At 41.5% G+C, this 19,325-nt stretch overlaps 1 protein-coding gene across 1 annotated transcript in view; it reads left to right on the plus strand.

Annotated features, from left to right (window-relative positions):
• Positions 1-12,073, plus strand: part of acsf3 (acyl-CoA synthetase family member 3) — a 31,399-nt gene extending 19,326 nt beyond the window's left edge. The window contains exons 7-9 of the mRNA XM_070907310.1: positions 7,799-7,933; positions 8,532-8,643; positions 11,088-12,073. Of these exons, the coding sequence (XP_070763411.1) occupies positions 7,799-7,933; positions 8,532-8,643; positions 11,088-11,220 (380 nt within the window). The 3' untranslated portion in view covers positions 11,221-12,073. The remainder of the gene's footprint in view (positions 1-7,798; positions 7,934-8,531; positions 8,644-11,087) is intronic.
• Positions 12,074-19,325: the final 7,252 nt, after the last annotated feature.

The following is a 19,325-nucleotide window of genomic DNA, read 5'->3' on the forward strand; positions in this document are numbered from 1 at the left end:
TGTGCGTTCCCTCTTGTTAAAGCATGTGTGCTTGTCTGTCTGTGAGTGCGACTGTGAGAGATGTAACCCCAGCTGTAAAGGTGAGCTCCAGGTCTGCGGGGTAAATTCTCTCCACAGACAGACAGACAGACAGACAGAAGTGTGGCTCATATCCTGCAGAGCCATCACTAGTCATTTGTGCATCGCTCTTTTGCTCCCAGCTGTGCTCTCCTCTTCCCTGCCTCCACCCCCCTCTTTGTTCCCAATGTCATATTTCACCCCAAGTCACGTCGTGTCCTCCTAACTCCAATGTCAGAGCTCCCTGTGGGATTCACCGACACTCCACCCTCTCAGCACTTTGTTCATACCAGCCATCCCTGTAACATTTACAGCCAAGGTGTCAACGCACGGTGGCCCTGGTTTTTATTAACACCAGTTGCAGGTAAATGTAGTTGAACAGCTGTTTCATGTGAGCCACTAAACTCCAGGAGTTTTTGGCAAACCGTTGAAGCAGCTGCCACCTTGTTCTCTTTCTGTTGTCATGCAGAAAACATTTTCTAGGGGAAAAAAAACTTCTCTTTACCCTTCCTTCTTTGCTTCCCGGTCAAAAGCCAAGAGAAAAGAGGCACTGTGATTTCAAAAGTACCAAAAGCAAATCTAATCTGAGTTTTGAAATCAGGTTTGCTCACTGTGCAGGCTTTATAATGGACCATTGTTTTCTGGAGTCGGTGTGTCTTGGTTGACTATCAGATTTGTGTGATTCAGTGCAGAGAAGGGGCATGTAAACGGCAGTTAAGTAGTTTGCTTGATGAGCATGGCAGATCTGAGACAGACATCAATCCTCAAGTTCAGCTTGTTATCTGCTGGTGGAGAGGCAACCCAGCAAGGAATATAATCAGTAACATTAACATAAAGCAATTCAAGCTCCTTTAATTGCATTATATTAAACAAATTAGATCACTCATCCAAGTGCAAAGTGCTTTATTGTACGATATTAATTGCTAAAAAAAAGGAGCTGTGACAAAAGTTAAGGATGATAAATAATGTCAGAGCTGAGATTTCACTGCTTGGCTGTCTGTTATTTATCCTCATTAACTCTTCCATCTAGTCATCAGGGCTTTAATGTGGAACATTAATATTCATATATGCTAAGTGTTTACAGTCACTCTGAGGAGAGGCACGACTCACATTTAGACCTCTCTCATCTCTGTGCAGATAAGGCTCTCCTCTCCACCGTGATGGAGGGCACTCAGCTTTAACCCGCAGAGTGAGAGTTTAGCTCGTGCTGAATGTGGTGAAAGACTGGGACTCCACTTGTACCTTCTCGCAGAGGAGAAGCATCTCCTCATCAGGCTCACTTTAAACTCTTCAGTGATGCTAGTGCAGAGACGTGTATACACACAACATGGCTGTCGCATAGTATCTCTAAAATGACAACTTTTTCTGAAGGAAAAACACTTTTGAGTTTTGGTGGTTGATAGGTCATTTTTTAAACTATTCAATGGGTTTTAAAAAGTTTGTATCGCCATGGCTGGGTGTCTGCAGAAATGGTATACAGAGGACTGCGCTGTCACTTGAGTGCACTTATACAAACATTAAAATAGAACAATCACAAGAACTATATCTGGTCAGCTCGAAGCACTTTTTCTGGATTGAGTGGTGATTGTCGATTGTGAAGACAGCGTATACAGTAGCAGGTCAAAAAGAGGCTAGCTAAAGATGTTGTTCACCACTAGTAGTGGAGGAAGTATTCGGATCCTTTATTAAAGTAAAAGTACTAATACCACACTGTAAACATACTCTGTTACAAGTAAAAGTCCTGCATTGGAAATGTTACTTAAGTAAAAGTATCCAAGTATAATCAGGAAAATGTACTTAAAGTATTAAAAGTAAAACTATTCAATGCAGAAAAATGGCCCTTGTGACTTATATATTATATCATTAGATTATTATTACTCATGCATTAATGTAAAAGCAGGATTTTACTGTTGCAGTTGGTTGAGGTGCAGCTAATTGAACTAATTTTATATAAAGCTACAACTAATTATTTACCTTATAAATTAAGCTCCTGATTATTTTCTTGATTAACCGATATAGTTGATTGTTTGGTTTGTAACATTTCAGAAAATAGTGGCACTTTCACAATGTTTGTTTAGTTCAACCAACAGTCTGAAAATGATTAATGATTATCAAAGTAGTTGCCAATTCATTTTATCTTTGTCATTCAATTAATCAACTAATCAGACATTTTCATATGTTTTGTGCAAAAATTTAAGTACAGTACTTAGTTGCATTTCACTACTGTTGACTACACGCTACGAGGACAGCCAGGTGATTTTTTGTAGTTCTGGATCATCTTAAACATTTGGCTAGAACCTGGTTTTACAGCAGTTTTACAACAAGTTGATAGACAGAGCCTAAAGAAGTATAAATCACTCGCTCTGCTGTCGGCTTTTAAATTAAATTTATTTTTTTTTAAGCAGATTTGTTTGTTTCTTTGTACAGATTGGGCTGGTTTGGGACTTGGCCTGTAAAACCATTGAAACATTGTATGGGATATTACGTTTTACAAATCATCTTGACTTGACCAGACTTCTACAATGTCTAGTGTTGCTATGGCAACACATTGTGTACTTCAGGAGATCTTTGTACAAGATGTACAAGTACCTAACGTTTATTGGTCATGTAGATTTCTTATTTCACCATAACAATGATGGGACTTATAGACATGTTGTTTTCAGAGCGAGACGTCTATTTTTTATAATCTAGAAGCTCAGATTTATTTGAGACTCTTTTTTTTTTCTTTTAGAAACCCACTCGACTGCCTGGAATTGGATTTTTTTTTAGCCGCATCCTACCCATGGATGAAAGTTTGTTTCTTCCTTTTGTAAACTGTTGCATTCTGAGTTTGAATGTGCAGTAAGTCTAAGCCAGAATGAGACAATAATGTGAATGTGGACATGTTTTCATTTTATCACTCAAAGTGCACTTTACAGGAGGCTACATGCCAGCCACATCTCCAGGGTTGAGTGGGTTGAGTGGGGTGTGCACACAAAAACAAGTACATGGTACTTAGATCAAGGTCAGACTCAAATCACCTTCAATTACAAACACTCATATAACAGTTTTTTCTGTCTATTTCAGTAACAGCAGAAATCGGTTATGGGGCTGGAAGGTCCCGGCGAACCAATGGATGACTTCTGTCACCTCCACAAAAACTGTTTTTGTGCATTTTGAGCTGCCTCTCCCCGACACCTCTAGTAGCGACGCTAGAGGCAGACAGGCTGAAGTGTTTTTGTGATGTTGGCCTTTTTCATATGTCACACTCTGCCCTTTTCTTTCACGCACTGTTTGTCTAAAGTCTAATGTCCAGACTGTGTGTGTCTGCTTGCCTGTGTAATTTTGGATTGTTGTTATGGAATGAGGCCTCTACATTTTTTGTCAAGGCACCCAATCAGAAATTAATTAAGAACACAGGACATTAATGACAGCAATTAAAGATCTGGCGTAGCTGCTTTTTGAATCTTGTCAAATCATAGTTCACATTTTCGGAGGTAACATAAATGGCACCATCACTGTGGAGCCCCCCGTGCTGCTCCCCTGCCAGCTCTGAGAGTTTGTTGAGTGGGTACTCGGGGAGAGAGGCAAACAGTTTGTTTGATGGGATAAAAGCCAACAGCCTGGTGCAGCCAGGAGGATCTTACTTTCCATGCCTGGGCTGAATTTAAGCTCCAACCTGAGTACATCACATGCAGTCTTTGCATAAGCAAACATTAAATAGACTTTGATTGTGTTAAATATATTGGCATACATTAGCATGTGTTTTCTATAGTTCCTTCCAGTTACAATGAAAGATTATATGGCTGTTTTATGCCATATGGAGGCGACATGTTTTATAATGTATTTGACTTTTACATTTTCAGAGTTACCTTTACGACTGGCTGGTCCACTGCGGACGATTCATATTTCTCTCTCTTTTTTTCTCCTCCAGTTTGTTCAATGTAATACGCTTGGTTTACCATGGAAACTGTCAAGAATGACACCAATGTAGACGTCTTTGAGCAGCCAACAAATGACAGCAGGAATGAAGGCCAATCACCAGAGTTCTGTTAAAATGTTAAAATGTCACAGTCAAGTGAGAATTCCTCTTAAGGCAATTTTGTATTACTCTGAAAAATTGCAGTAGCTGGAATTAAAAAAAACTGTTGATAACATACTTCTCTGCACAATGTTGTTTTTCCTATTAAGAAAATGATAATTAACAGCTTAAAATATTTTAGTGTTGATTTTCTGAATTTCAATTACGCTGTAACAGAATGAACTTTTCTGCCAATCCAACTAATGTCATTTTCTTGCTTTCGTTTGCTGAAAGACATTATGGAAGTTTTCTCTGCCCTCCATCCTCCAGTTAAATTCTTGATCTGTTTTTATTTCTTTTTTTCTCTCCACACTGTGTGCCTTCACTTTCTTTAATGCCTCAGAATGAAATGAAAGCCCAGTGCAATTAGGCTTCTTATCGTTTTAATTAAGAAAGCCATTCGGCCATATCTGCCTCCGACGCCATAACACATAATGGCAGAGAGTCTCTGATGCCTGAAGTAGTGTGTGTGTGTGTGTGTGTGTGTGTGTGTGTGTGTGTGTGTGTGTGTGTGTGTGTGTGTGTGTGTGTGTGTGTATGTACTGTGTGTGTACATACAATACATATGTGTACAAGCGTGAGTGTGTGTGTGTGTATATGTGTGTCCTAGTAACACAGTTCCCAACAATCTCTCTCCCGCCATTCTTTCCTCTTTTATCAGTCTGTGTTCTCCAATCACTATTCCCACTTGTGCCTCTCCAAACATGCTGTTCTATCCCTCGTTATTTCCTCCTCCTCAAAGAGACAAGGTCAAAGAGTCCAGTACTTCAAACTCAATTCAAGTATGTAGTCTGAGTGTTTCTTTTCAACCCCTTTGTCTAACATCGGCTCATTAATGCTGTTTCCTTCCTCTACGCTTAAACATTTGCAGCCAATCTGTTTCAGCCTGTGCATACTCACACAGGACACACTAACAGCTTATCAATGTGCATGTAAACTGCTCTTTTCCCCATATCTATTTGCATAAGATGAGAGAGCTACATGGCTGTAACCAAATTATTCCTACACTTTATTTTCTTTCAAAAGAGGAGGAGAATAGGGGAAACTGTAACTACCCTGTTAGTGGTGTTAACACCCAACCAAGCTCCTCTGCTCCCCCCTCTGCTCCCTCTTCTTCTCCCTCCATCCTCCCTCCATCCTCCCCTCCCCTGTTACCCTGGCCTATCAGTGCGGAGCAGTGGTCTGTGAAGAAATTCCCAATATCTAAATTTACACACTGTATCAATCTTGTTTAATAGACTGGAAAGCTTATAGCGCCGTGGCAAGCCGGCAGAGAGGGCAGCGGTGATAAATTGTCGGTGTGCAGGCGACAGCCGCCCGTGATGTATAATGAAATATTTATGATTTATCCCAGCTAATAAACTGAAATGAAGTGCGTGATGTATGGGAACAGATGGGCCCTCTATTGATGCTGAAGCGGAGAGGCAAGAGGGGGAAGAAGAGACGGGAAGATAGGTGGAGAGGAGGAAACAGGAGATGTGATGAGAGATGCTCCAGAGGTAGTGAATGGAGGGCAAGGATAAGAGTAAAAAAAGCATATATTTTTGTGTATTTGGCTGACACTAGAGCAGGACAAGCTTAAAAAGTGGACAAAAATGTAAGATGGATAGAGGGATACAAGGTTAGAGTAGAGAACAAATTAGATTAAATGATGGAGTAGAGGACAGACGGAACATGGCAGTAAAAACAGACCACCATCAAAATGTAATCCTTCTCCTAAAATGCTTCAAGGTGTTGATTCCAGGTAAGACAGGGCCAGTTCTTTTCTTTTACTGATTCCATATTTCAGGTGTAGACTTTACTGATGCAGTGTCTGCAAACACGCACAGCTTAACCAAGTGGAAATGCTCCTAGCAGGGCTGTACACAGGATTTAAGAAATACTGAGGTAATGAGTCCAAAGTCTTCCAGTGCAACCCCACCCCTCCTGAGAAATGCAGGAATAGTTGAACATTTTGGGAAATACACTTGTTCACTTTCACAGAGTTAGATGAGAGGATAGATACCGGTCTCATATCTGTCCATTCAATATGAAGCTACCACCAGCAAACAGTTAGCTTAGCTTAGCATAAAGACTAAAAACAGGAAGGGGGGAAAAGCTATCTCTGTCCAAAGGTAACAAAATCTGTCTACCTCTAAAGCTCAATAATTAACATGTTATATCTTGTTTGGTTAGTCCGCACAAAAACAGAATTTTAAAGTCAACATATTGCGGTTTTATGGGGGTTATGTGCCAGACTATTTCTTTGCTGGGAGCAGTATAGTAATAGACTTAAAATGTAAAAATCTCACTGTGTATATTTGTGTGTAATTGTGGAAAGTGAACTCCTCCTCGAATCATTAAATCTCTAAATTTCCAGAGACAGTGTAGATGAACTATAGCTTTAGCTGCGGCTCCTATCCCTGACCTTTGGTGACCCCTAGTCCACCACCTTAATTCAACCCTCCAACCTTAACTACAGCATCCGCTTAACCTCATCACAGTGTGTCACACACACACACACACACACACACACACACACACACACACACACACGCGCATCCATTCCCTCCTCGGTCCCAGCTGTGGACACACCACCTGTAATAATCCAAAAGGACACCTTCCTGTTTCTTCTTTTCTCCTCTGCGCTCCTTCTCTCCTCTGTCCATTTTCTCCCCCTCCGTCTCTCTCCACTCATCCATACTGACCCATTTCCTCTGCTCGTCATCCCCAGGCCCAGCTGAGCCCATCTTCCCACATACTGTACTCATCCTCCCCCACACCTGTCCCCCAGACACCTGTGTGTGTGTGTGTGTGTGTGTGTGTGTGTGTGTGTGTGTGTGTGTGTGTGTGTGTGTGTGTGTGTGTGTGTGTGTGTGTGTGTGTGTGTGTGTATGTGTGTGTGTGTGTGTGTGCGTGCGTGTGGAGGATAATGTGGGGGGATCTTAAACACTGTATTTTCATGCCCTATATTCCTTGTATCTAGTCATGAGGATAACATGAATATTACTTATATATGCTGTTCTTTTGTTCAGTTTAATAGATTTTCACCCAGATTTTGTTCCCCACAAATCCAAATGTTGTTGTGTTGTCTGCTGCAAGAAACCATTCATAGCAATTACAGTAAATTAGGTTGTCTTGTGGCGAGCACAGTTCAGAATATGCTTCAAGTAATGAAAGAGAATACAAAAATTAGGAGAAAATGTTAATTAGTTGCTGATCGTGCTTGCAAGTAAATGGTCAGATGTCCGCATGTTTGCACTGCAAATTCTTTTGCCAGATGTTCACGCATTTGTAGCCATGCTAGTGGCGTGGTTGTAGGAATGGGAATGTAGGTTGCGAACTGAAGGATCTCAACAACTATTGGATAGATTACAATGAACATTGGCTATCCATGGTGCCCAGAAGATGAATCCTAATGACTCTGGTGATTCCCTGACCTTTCCAGTAGCACCACAAGCAGGTGGCTTATCCTGTTGCCATTGTGAGCGTGTTAGCATGCTGATGTTAGCATTTAGCTCAAAGCACCATTACGTCTAAGTATAGCTTCACAGAGCCTCACAGAGCCACACAGTGCATGGAGCAATCCATCCATTTTCTAACCTGTTTGTAAACAAAAATAATGTTCCATAAATATATGGACCATAACACTTTATTACATGAATTGTGCTGCCTCTCTCCTTCTATGGGCGCATCTTTTAGGAGACACTGCGGTCTATAAAGATGGCGTGTATTGGATCATGGGCCGCAGCAGTGTTGACATCATCAAAAGTGGAGGCTACAAGATCAGTGCACTCGAGGTGGAGCGCCACCTACTGGCTCATCCAGACATCATAGGTAAGAGGGCGGTTTAGTTTGTAAGTAGAAGGACAGGGGTGCATTTTTCATTGTTTTGGCTCTGTCTGTAGCACATTGGATGTGAAATGAAATGACTATTATGTTAAGTGTCAAAGAATCTGAGTGTTCACATCAATATTAGGTAAACACTATAGCCCTTAATATAGCCCATTTATGCCCATTTATATAATCCCCTGATTTAAAACAGTACAATAGTATATGATCCTACAATACAATACAATGATCCTTTACATACAGACAAGATGACTGAAGAGTTTTTATGACTAAACAGTGAGATGTTCTTCACTGTCCCCCAAATTTAATAAACCATTAAGAAAAGGGGCTACAATTCCAACACTGTTCATCTGATGTGCAGGTAAACACCCTCCAATTAAAAATAGGAATCAGCCCTTTTAACCCCAGATCTGTTTCAAAACCAATGTTCAGAAGTACAGAGCCAACATGACAACAAAATGCGACAGTGTCCTATACTTGAGCACTGCACTGCAAGATGAAAGAACTTGAGCAGTTGAAACTTTGCAACACTTACTTACAATACTTTGAAACAACTTTGCTTTGTGTGATTTTAACCTTGCAGATGTGGCTGTGATTGGGGCCCCAGATGCCACGTGGGGTCAGAAAGTCACTGCAGTGGTGCAGCTGAAGGAGGGGCAGAGTATGACCCTGCCAGAGTTGAAGACCTGGGCAAGGTACTGTGACTTTCAGCTAGATGGTGTTTCCCTTGTAGGCACTGCTGGTTGGTCAGCTCTCTAATGAAATTGAAGTCTTACCGTGTGTATACTTGCTTTAGGAATTATGCTTAATTCATGCCACAGTTTGATAATAGATTATTAACTGATCTTTATGGGCATGTTATAATTTCTTCCTCTGTGGAGGGTAGGATACAGCGTTAGCAACTGATGAGCAGATAGCGCTCCTTTGTTGTGCTCAGGCAATAAAGTGGGGAATATACACAGAGGTATAAACCTGCATCCTTCAGTCAACAACACTGCATGAAAGTCATTTCCAGCAAAAAGATGCAGGGTTGCAGATCAAAAAAGTTGAACCTAGAACAACTTTTGTCTTAATGCAATGTCATCCAGCAATGCACTACGTTCGCCAATTAAATACATGCAAGTTATCATTCCCGGTAGAAGAAGAGTTTATTAATTACGTCATAATTGTACTGTTTCTCTTTCCATCGAGATGGAGTTTAAAATGAAGTTTCTAGGGTTGTAGAAATCTTTCTTACAGTACTGTAAACTTTGCAGCAGCAGGTTGAATCCAGCCTGTACCACCAGTAGAGACTGTGACCTGAATAAGTTACAACCTATCCACCATCCTGAATTCACGAAAAACAAAACAGAAAAAAGGAGCACCATATGCCATTATTGCAAAGGAGTGCTGACCCTGTCTTGGTTAAGTCTTATTACGCTGATTCAAGAAGAAGCTCTTTGTCAGTCCTGTGGTAAACAAATGAAGGCTGCTAATGCAGACTCTGCAGCTCTCCGAGCAGTTCAGCACACATATCCCCAGTGACCGGCCCTGAGGTCTTCAGATCAATATGAAGGGATGTGAGAGAAAGAGGGGCCAGAGATGGACTAATGAGGGTAGCTGAAGGAAAGACAGGAGATGAAAAAGAGGAAGATGTGGAGGAAGCGAACAAATGATTGTTATGGAGGGCTTTGTCTTACGTGCTAACAGTTTTTTTTCTTGCCTTTCTAAATGTCAGTAGAGTTTATTTTGTCTAATGCAGACAGTTGGTGGTGACATGAAGCCCTTCGCTTTGGAGTGACTGAAGGCACAAATACTCCTCTTCTTTTTTGTTTTCCTCCTCTTTTGCTCACCCTCTTTTGTCTAACTCATTTGTCCAGCTTTTTCTTCACTTTCCCACCATATGTTTTTGTCTTCTACACTATCTTTCTACTACCCACCACTATCATTTATTCACATCTCTGAATCGTGTATGAGTGCATTGTGTGTGTGTGTGTGTGTGTGTGTGTGTGTGTGTGTGTGTGTGTGTGTGTGTGTGTGTGTGTGTGTGTGTGTGTGTGTGTGTGTGTGTGTCAGGGCTGTGGGCTCCATATGGTGTGGGGGTGTTACATCCTACTGTTGTGGCCTGCTGGTCCAGCATGGTGGATTACTACTGCTGCCTGTGACCCAGGTTAACACACACTTGCACACACACACACACACACACACACACACACACACACACACACACACACACACACACTGTTTGCAAGCCACCGGTGCTGCCAGCGGACAGGCAGTGCCAGTGCACAGCCCACTGCTGAGGCCAGGGTGTAGGGGAGAGAGGGGGAGATAAAATGAGACATAAACAAGTAGATGGATGCTCACTCTTCAGTGCCCTGGCTTCAGCTGTCAGTCTGAATCTCTATCACACCCTCTGCGCCCCACACTGCGTTGAACACATACGCTCATGCACACACCACCACACTGCCCCGGAGAAATTGGTGACACGAGCAAGTCCCATTACGTGTATGTATGCACATATACTCACTCACACTTTACTCACTGAGTCAGAGAGACGGAGACATCTGCTGAAAGGAGTGTTTGATGGCAGCAGTATGAGTCATTATGCTCACTCGCACCACACAGGAACACACACACACACACACACACACTCAGGCAAAAACAAACAAACAAACAAACTAGGTTAGAAGATAATAGAAAAGCTCCAGGCTTCAAGACTTGACGTAACAACCATGCACTCAAAACGGAAAAAATAAAACACTTTTAATTATCCCAGCCTTCTGTTTTTCCTTTTATTATTTGTTTTTTTTTTAAATTTCATCTCACAGTGATTATATTGTTTTGTACGAAGGGAATTGTCTGTGACTGGAAGGCGAATTGTGGATATTAGGGAGGAGAGCGGCAGAGTGTATGAAGGACGTTTCTTTCCTTATCTCGACTACTCTGCCACAGGGCTAGCCTTTGTTTCGCAATTGTTTTCTGCTTTTGTTTTGTTTTTTGTTGTTGCATATGTGTGCGCATGCATATTCTCATCCATGTGTGCACATCAATCAGCGCTGTTTGTGTCCTTGTGCATGCCTGTCTGAGTTGAGTCTGTGTTTATCTTCCTTTCTGCAGTAAACAGTCTTCAGCGTATTAACATCAGTGTTTATTGCAGGGAGCACATGGCGCCCTACACTATCCCCACAGGCTTGGAGCTGGTGGAGGAGATGCCAAGGAATCAGATGGGCAAGGTCAACAAGAAGGACCTCCTGCGACACTTCTTCAGTTCTACTTCAGTTCTTCCATAACTGGACCACTTCGATATGTATGACAACATCCAGGTTCCTGGTTAAAGAACTGCAGGTGTATGTTACTTCCTGGCTGTCCCCATCTGGTCGTTAGACCAGACAAACATTACAGAGTGTGTACAGAGGAAATGCAAAGTAATGGATAAACACCTCATGGAAAATGACTTAACCTCTGAGGTAACTTAATCACAACTGCAAACACTGCTACAAAGGTAATTCTATTACATTGATTGCCAATTATGCCAAGCATTGTTTATCAGTTACCGTGTAAGAGACGTCTGGAAATCATCACTTTGATATGTACTTTTTTCTGAGGCAACATGAAACAGAGCTCCATCAAGGCAACATGAAACAGAGCTCCATCAAGAGGACAAGAAATATGTGCCCAAATTGCAACTAAATGTATCAAGAAAAAGTCCAAATTATCTGAAGTGGCGTCAAAAATAGTCATTAAAATTACTAACCAGTATGGATGTGACAGACATACAATATGTTGTGAAGTACTGTTCATATGAAACCTAATATAGCCCACTTTTGTAGGGTTTGCAATTGTAGCAGTGTCTCAGGTCCATGCTTCTTACTGTATGGATTCTAAGCAGGTTTTCGAGTATGTAGTATGTTCACACTGGAGACATGACAAAAGTAAGTATGCTCAAAACAGTCATTATGCAGAATCAACACTATCGTCCCACAATGTACAAAGGAAATGGAGGAGCTGCTCACAGCTGGGGAAAAAAATAAATAAATTGCAGATGGTAGTGAGACAACTCTTGGAAACAAAACAAAAAAAATTAGTGTGAAAGTATAAAATCTTTGGAAAACGTTTTTCCTTCTGTTTGTGAAGTTAATTTGACTGTGGAACTTCTGGTGCAGTTGATTTCTTGTATATTAACTGCAAAAACTGTACTATAAAGATTAATATATAGTACGTACTTTATACAGTTAGTATACAGTATTGAGCTGGGATAAAATAAATAGCCTTTATGAAGCAGAACTGTGGGATGCTCTGTTCAATTTGCCTTGATGAGAAAACAACAGCTAGTTTAGTCTGCTTTGGCTCCTGATGAATAATTGCACGTACCATGAACGGGATGTTCAACTGTTCCAATAAAAGCACTTAAACACAGCCGTACCTATTGGTACAGAGTGCTTTGAGTATTATTATTACTCTTATTGGTGTTTTATTGGTGAACGTTGTGTGATCGGAGAATACAGAAAGACAATGTTGGTGGTAGAGTGGCGTGACCAGAATCATGATTAATTACACCCAAACAAATGAAAAGACAATGTGGTGGTAGAACAGGAGATATGAGGAACTGAAATGTGATCAGTGAGAAAACACTGTTAATAGTAGGTTCTTGTGCACACACTGATGCACTTGGAATAATGGATCATGTTTTTCTGAAAATTATAAAGTTTTATGAAATTTGAATTAAAAAGTGTTATGGAGTTTATTTTTGTTTGCTACTTTTTCCATAAACTACAGTGTTGTTACAGTTGTTTTCTCTCTGCGTGTGTGTGTGTGTGTCTGTGCAGCTGTGGTTACACAGGTGTGAGCCTGAAGGCGGATTCTCTAGCAAGGCACAACACCACAGCTGGGTGCCCCGCACTCCATCTGACTAACCCTCTCACTCGGCTCGCTCTTCTCACCTCTCATCCGTTCTCATCTCCATTTCTCCAATACTTCGCCTCTTCTGTCTTCATCACAAGTCAAAACAGATTGCAGTGGCACCGGGACCAACTTGACTGTGAGACTCCTTCTGAATGAGCCCTGGCGTGCTGCCAGAATAGGCAGAGAGTGTGTGAAGAGATGAAAGAAAAGGCACAGAGAGGAGAAAAAAAATATAAAGCAGGCCTGTCAGAGAGATTGGACCCTTAACAAGAGCTGGCTGGAGAAAGTTGGTGGAAGAGAAGGGGATGAAAGAAATGAAGATGTACAAAAAAAGTCAGCGTAGGGTTTTGAACAAGTGATATGCAAAGGATTTGGAGATAAAGAAGAAAAGGAAAGAGAGAAGGAGGCACGAAAAATACAGTTGAGATAAACAGTCCTGATGAACAGCCAGAGAGCTGAAGATGGAAAGAAACACAAGTGCAACCCCCAGCCGATTCAACCTCCTGTCCACACACACACACACACACACATACACACACTCGTCCGCCCACAGTCACCAGAGACCTGATTAAGAGAGCAGAGCTATCGATCTGTGGGCTGGCAGGCCAGGATGGATGAGCAGGCAGGGCTGCAGGAGCACCAGAGGACAGCTTCAGTGCCCCCAAATCCCCCCGCTGCCGCCCCACCCAACCACCCACGCCAGAGCTGGGAGTCGGCCAGGGCCACGGGCAGGAAGGCAGCAGAGGGTCAAAATCAAAACCGAAGAGTATAGAGCTGGTGTACAGTAATAGATACACTCTACTGTAGGTGTGTGTGTTTAGGGGGGCACTCAGGACGGGTTCCAGTGCCTCCCTGGTACACACAAGGGGGAGGGGAAGCTGGTGGATATTCCCTGGACTCGGGCTTGATGGAGTACTCGTGCCCTTGAACTACATCCACCTCCCTCTCCTCTCTCTCTCAAACACACACACACACACATTCAAACACTCCCTGCCTGTGTTTGCTGGAGCGTAGTGGAAGAGGTTGTCTGCAGATGGCTGCTTATTGGGCCCCAGGGTCCTGGAGGGTGGGTTATGGGGGACACCGGTGAGGTTGTTTATGTGTTCGAGACACGTGGAGAGTTTGGGTAGAATGGCAAAGGTTTAAAAGAAGCAGGTGATGTTGAACAAGACGACGGGAGAGTTCATGTTGTCATGTTGCTTTGGTGTCTTTTTACTCTGTCACAGTTTTGCATTTAAGGTAAGCCTGCCTGCAAGATGATATTTAATTTAGCTTCCTCTTCAGACGATGGACATATTAGGCTATAACAGGAACCAGCTGGCATCGCAAGCTAACAAAGAATTGAAACAGTATTACATTTCAAAGAGAGATTTTTTTATTACATCAAGCACGCTGATTGAATGCCAGTTCATTCAATCATTGATTCATTTTCTCTACCCACTTTTCAGAATCGTATCCCAGCATACACCTGGTTGAAGGCAGATAGAAATGCTTGCGACTTCACCACAGGGCTGAAAGAGACCTATGGGCAGTGAATTAAGTCATTATAAACAGAATACAGGACACAAGGACAGGCATGAACTATAACGATTTATCAATATAGACATTTTCTAAACAAAAAGTGTTTCAGAATAAAAGCATTTAGGAGCAACTTTAAAACAAAAGTAAATAGTTTGAGATTTGGGGAAATAGGCTTATTTGCTTTCTTACCGAGAGTTAGATTAGAAGATTGGTAAAACTCTGATGTGGTATTGTGCATTAAATGTAACGCTAGAGCCAGTTAGCTTAGCTTAGCACTAAGACTGGAAACATCTACCCCGGAGGTTTGACGTCACTGTGATGTTGCCAGGCAATAAGCAGAGACTCACAAAAGTTATGGCCCAGAAATAGTCTGGCATTTCAGTGTTTGTATGGATTAAACAAAGTCGATGTAATGTGTTAATTATTAATTATTATAAGATTTTGTTACTTTTGGACAGAGCCAGGCTAGCTGTTTCCCCCTGTTTCCATAGAAAGCAATCTAATAGTAAGTAGTAAACTATTCAAAGTTTGCTTCATTTTAGGTCAAGCCCGGGAAAATCCATTAGACACCAGTTAGCCGACTGAGATTTCGGTTACTATATGAACACAACAATTCATTCAACATTTAACATTTAAACTTCACAATGCAGCCAGTGCAGAGAGGTCAGCACTGTAGTAATGTGCTCTCTGTACTCTGAGGGTCTGCATTTTGACTTGTGCATCCAGTATGTTACTTTGAAACTCATCCTCTGTCACTCTGACTCTTCAGAAGTCTCAGTCAGCCCGTCATTCTGCTGTGAACATGAAAGCCGTCCATCAGGAATGATTCTGGAGGAGAAAGAAGTTGCTCCGTCTTCTCTTTGAACACCGACTGCATAATAAAAAGGTCAGACTGAAGTAATGAGCCACAGAAACACAGTAGTCTCCCAATTCACGGCAGAGCACTGCTGGTCTGTTGTACATCGCAGACACAAACAGAAAATCAGTCTGCAATTATACAGTCAGATATTCACATGTGCACACTTTTGACAATCACAAAAGGCTTTGGGCCTGTAGCTACTTGATCAACATGACAGGCTTTATGGATGTAAGTGGGTAGAGAGAGGAGTGATGGGAGGATGACAGGCAAGGCTCTTCAGCCCCAGGGACACCCTGAGTATGCAGTACACACTCACAAACACACATCAGTGAATCCAGAACCCCACCAGGTCTGTGTGGGTGCATAACCGATGCTTGTAGTGGCAGGTTGTTGTTTACATGGAGCTCATGTTTATTCTAAAGCTACTTACACATCACTGGCTCAGCCTTGGGCTTCGTTCCTGTGAAACTCCCGCTGAGTCGCTCTCTGGTTTCTCTTTGCCTTTTTCTCTGCTGACCTTTTTCCCTCTTTCTCTCTCTCTCTCACTTCCTTTTCTTTCGCTGTCCCTCATTACTATTTGTATTAATTATGTTTGGCTCATTGTCTATGATTTTCCACAGCATGTTTTCAAAAAAGAAGGTGATGACAAGTCAAGTTATTATTCTGCATATTCATGAGTGGACCGAATGCTGCACCACGTCTGTGTCTAGTGGTGGAAAGTAACTAAGTACAGTTTGCTTAGTTTTCTCTATTACTCTGCTTAGGTAAAACTTTAAGGTACTTGAGTATTTCGCTACATTAAACCTCTACTCCACTACATTCATCTGGCAGTTAAAGTTACTAGTTACTTTCATATTAAGATTTTATATGATCACTTGGTACATATGATGCGCTGTAACAGATTAAACTACCTAACAGTATATACATTAGTTAAAATGACCTCCACCTTGATTATCTACAACATCAAAGTACTGCTTACATATTAATACATCACTAATAATGATCCAAATATATATTAATATAACACTATAGGGGACCATTCTGTATATTGAGTACTTTTGATACTGTAAGTACATTTTGTTGCCAAAACTACTCTGTACTCTGTGAAATTTTGACTTTCACTGGTAATGGAGTATTTTTATTTTTACTGTTTTATGGACACTTTTACTTAAATAAATGCTTTATTACTTCTTCCACTACTGTCTGTGCCTTTGCAGTTGAACACAGCAAAAAAAAACTTTTTGGGAAAAGAAAATACAGAATCAATAGTGAATTATCATGTTCTAGCTCTCATAACTCGGCCCACTCAACAATGGAGAGAGACAAGGTCATGAGAGAATAAATAGCAGGCAGACTAGCTAATGATCTATCATTCTGGACAAGCGGCTGCACCCGAGAGCGGGCTGGCTGACAAGATCATTAATAAAAGCTGCTGGGAGAGTGATCGATCGGCTTGATGGATGATCAGAGCCACAAATACTATAAAACACCTGGATGTCAAGCCTCGTCTCTTTGAAGAGAGGGAGGGAGGGAGGGGAGAGCGCCTTAAAGAAAATCCAGACCCCAACAGGGAGTCGTCGGAGGGGATCAAACCCTGACGCTCAACCTCTGTAGTGTGCTGGAAAATGAATTCAATGATTTTATGCGTGTGTCTCTGCATAGCTGTGCCGTATATGTCTGTGTTGGATGCAGTCAGTGTGTGTTGTAGTCCACAGAAGCTCAGTGTGAGAGCATCAGTGTAATTTGGGGTAGATCAAGGAGTCAGCAGGTGTCGTGCTGTACAGGCTGCTGCATCAGTCCACTGTGGTGTAATGGGAGGTATTTATTATTGACGTGCTCCCTTCACACCATTACTGAGCACTGTGGTGGTAATCTGTGTCTATACTACGTATCTCCACTCCCTCCTTCTTCTCTCCTCTTTCTCGCTGCTCTATCTGTAGTATCTGCCAGCGTGTTACAGTGTCTCTTTTGTCATCTACACACACACACACACACACACACCTTACTCAGCAGTTCATCTGGATCCCTAATCTTTTCAGCGAGAGAGAGAATGACTTCAGAAGGAGTGTTGTCTCCTTGCATGGCTGCGTGTATCAATATCTGTACATTGATCTGGCCTCGCCTCTCCTCCTCCATTCGTCCAGATATAGATTGGTTTTCCCAGCAGGTATCTGTGCCTAGAATCTGACTGATGGGCGGAGTGCCTAAGGGAGGGTGTATTGAACCAGCGTGTCCCGCATGCCACTAGAGTGTGTTAGACCGCTGAGCAAAAAAGGACTGGGAGGAGGAAAAGGGGGAGCGAGGTTACACTTCATGCAAGTCTAACAGACTCTGAGGAGTGACATTGTTATCGGTTCCTGAATCGATATAAAGATAAAGGTGCGTAGGGCTGCAGTGATAATTTTCATTATCTGTTAAACTGTAGATTACTTGTAGATTCATTGATTAATCATTTAGTCTATAAAATGTCAGAAAATAGTGATCACAATCCAAGCTGACTTCTTCACATTGCTTGTTTTTCTAGTCCAAAATCCAAAAATATTGAATATATATGATATAAAAGCAGTATCATCCTACATTTGAGAGGCTAGAACCAGACAAGGTTTGACATTTTTGCTTGATAAATGATTGTAACAATGAATTTATCAAAATTGTTGTCAATTAATTTTCTTTTGATCAGCTAATCGATTAGTTGACCTACATTTTCAGCACTAAAGGGTGGGGTTTCCAACAGTGCATTCCTCAGGTCTTTAGAGAGCTGATACTTCAGTAACAGATTTGGTTACAAATAAAAATTGCATTCACTCAGACTTTTCAGAAGACATGTTTTTGTCAATGATTAGCTTTTTTCCAACAACTGATTGATGCTAAAAGATTTTATTTTCAAAATGTATTAATATATTTGAATGTAGCCTGTCATGTTTTATGTTTATATACATATTTCATTGCGTTACGCTATTAGAACTGCTCAGTTACTTATGCATCATTTTGACATTTTGACACTCAAGACCTGAGGTATGCATTTAAGGGTAAGGGGAAAAAAATAATTAATTTGTAATAATTTAGATTACTAAATTACTTAACTTAATTAGATCTGTACTGTACTCACTGTTTGTTTACTATTAATACATGAAAGCATTAACCTGATGGATAAAACTCTACACAATGAATAAAAAGGGGTGTAATCTGAGTTTAGGTTTAGGTTTAGGAGCAGAAAGGAGATGTTTTATGTGTGAATGTGTTTTGTCTGTATGTGTCTGTGCTGTTGCCATCAGTGCCTGACCATAAATCAGAGGCCCTCAGGCCGTGGGATTGCCCAGCTCGTGGCTCCATGTGTAATTACAAAGCTGACATTTAAACAGCAGCAGCCATATTTCACTCTCGCCAGCACTGGACGCAGAGTGGTCTATGGTGGAGTAAAAGTTTTCAACTAGAAAAAAAGACGGGAAAAAATCAATAAGAGATAGAATGCATTCTAATGCCTTGTTAATGGACCCGCATATTAATTATTCAATGGTGGCCATTTTGTCTGCTCATTAAAGTGGCAGCTGAGAGGAGAAATGTGCAGCATTACTCTGCCCTGCTCTGCTCGGGCAGCGTTATTACCACACTCTCTGTTTGTGCTGCTTATCGTCTCCTAGCGCTGATTGGATCTGTTGGTTCTGTGTTTGACAAACATCCATACTGTGTCTGTATCATTCTGCTTGGTACGCTGCCTCTATAAGAGATGCTATCTCTATCACGTATCACTGATTTTTTTAAAAAGGTCAACTGCACCATGTAATGTCACCTGTAATATAATCAACTGAATTATTTCACCTCAGGCATGCCATGTCATTAATTCTAGTTATTTGTGTGAGATTTATTCCATTCTACTTACTGTGGTTGTAACAACATTGCTGTCACCCGCAATCATTGCAACTTTGACTTTTTCTCATATGGAAAACCTTCTCCTCTTCGGGTTGCTTTCTCCACCATCTCTGTGACATGGGTGTGTATTATATTGTCATGTTATCTTTCACATTTCACACCTGAAAAGTGCAACTTCACGCATGTCTGCCACGTCAGAAACAATTTTGGGAAATGTTTGAGATCATTTGCACACACTGAAGT

The sequence above is a fragment of the Enoplosus armatus genome, chromosome 1 (genome assembly GCF_043641665.1).
Source record: "Enoplosus armatus isolate fEnoArm2 chromosome 1, fEnoArm2.hap1, whole genome shotgun sequence".
Taxonomy (NCBI): Eukaryota; Metazoa; Chordata; class Actinopteri; order Centrarchiformes; family Enoplosidae; genus Enoplosus; species Enoplosus armatus.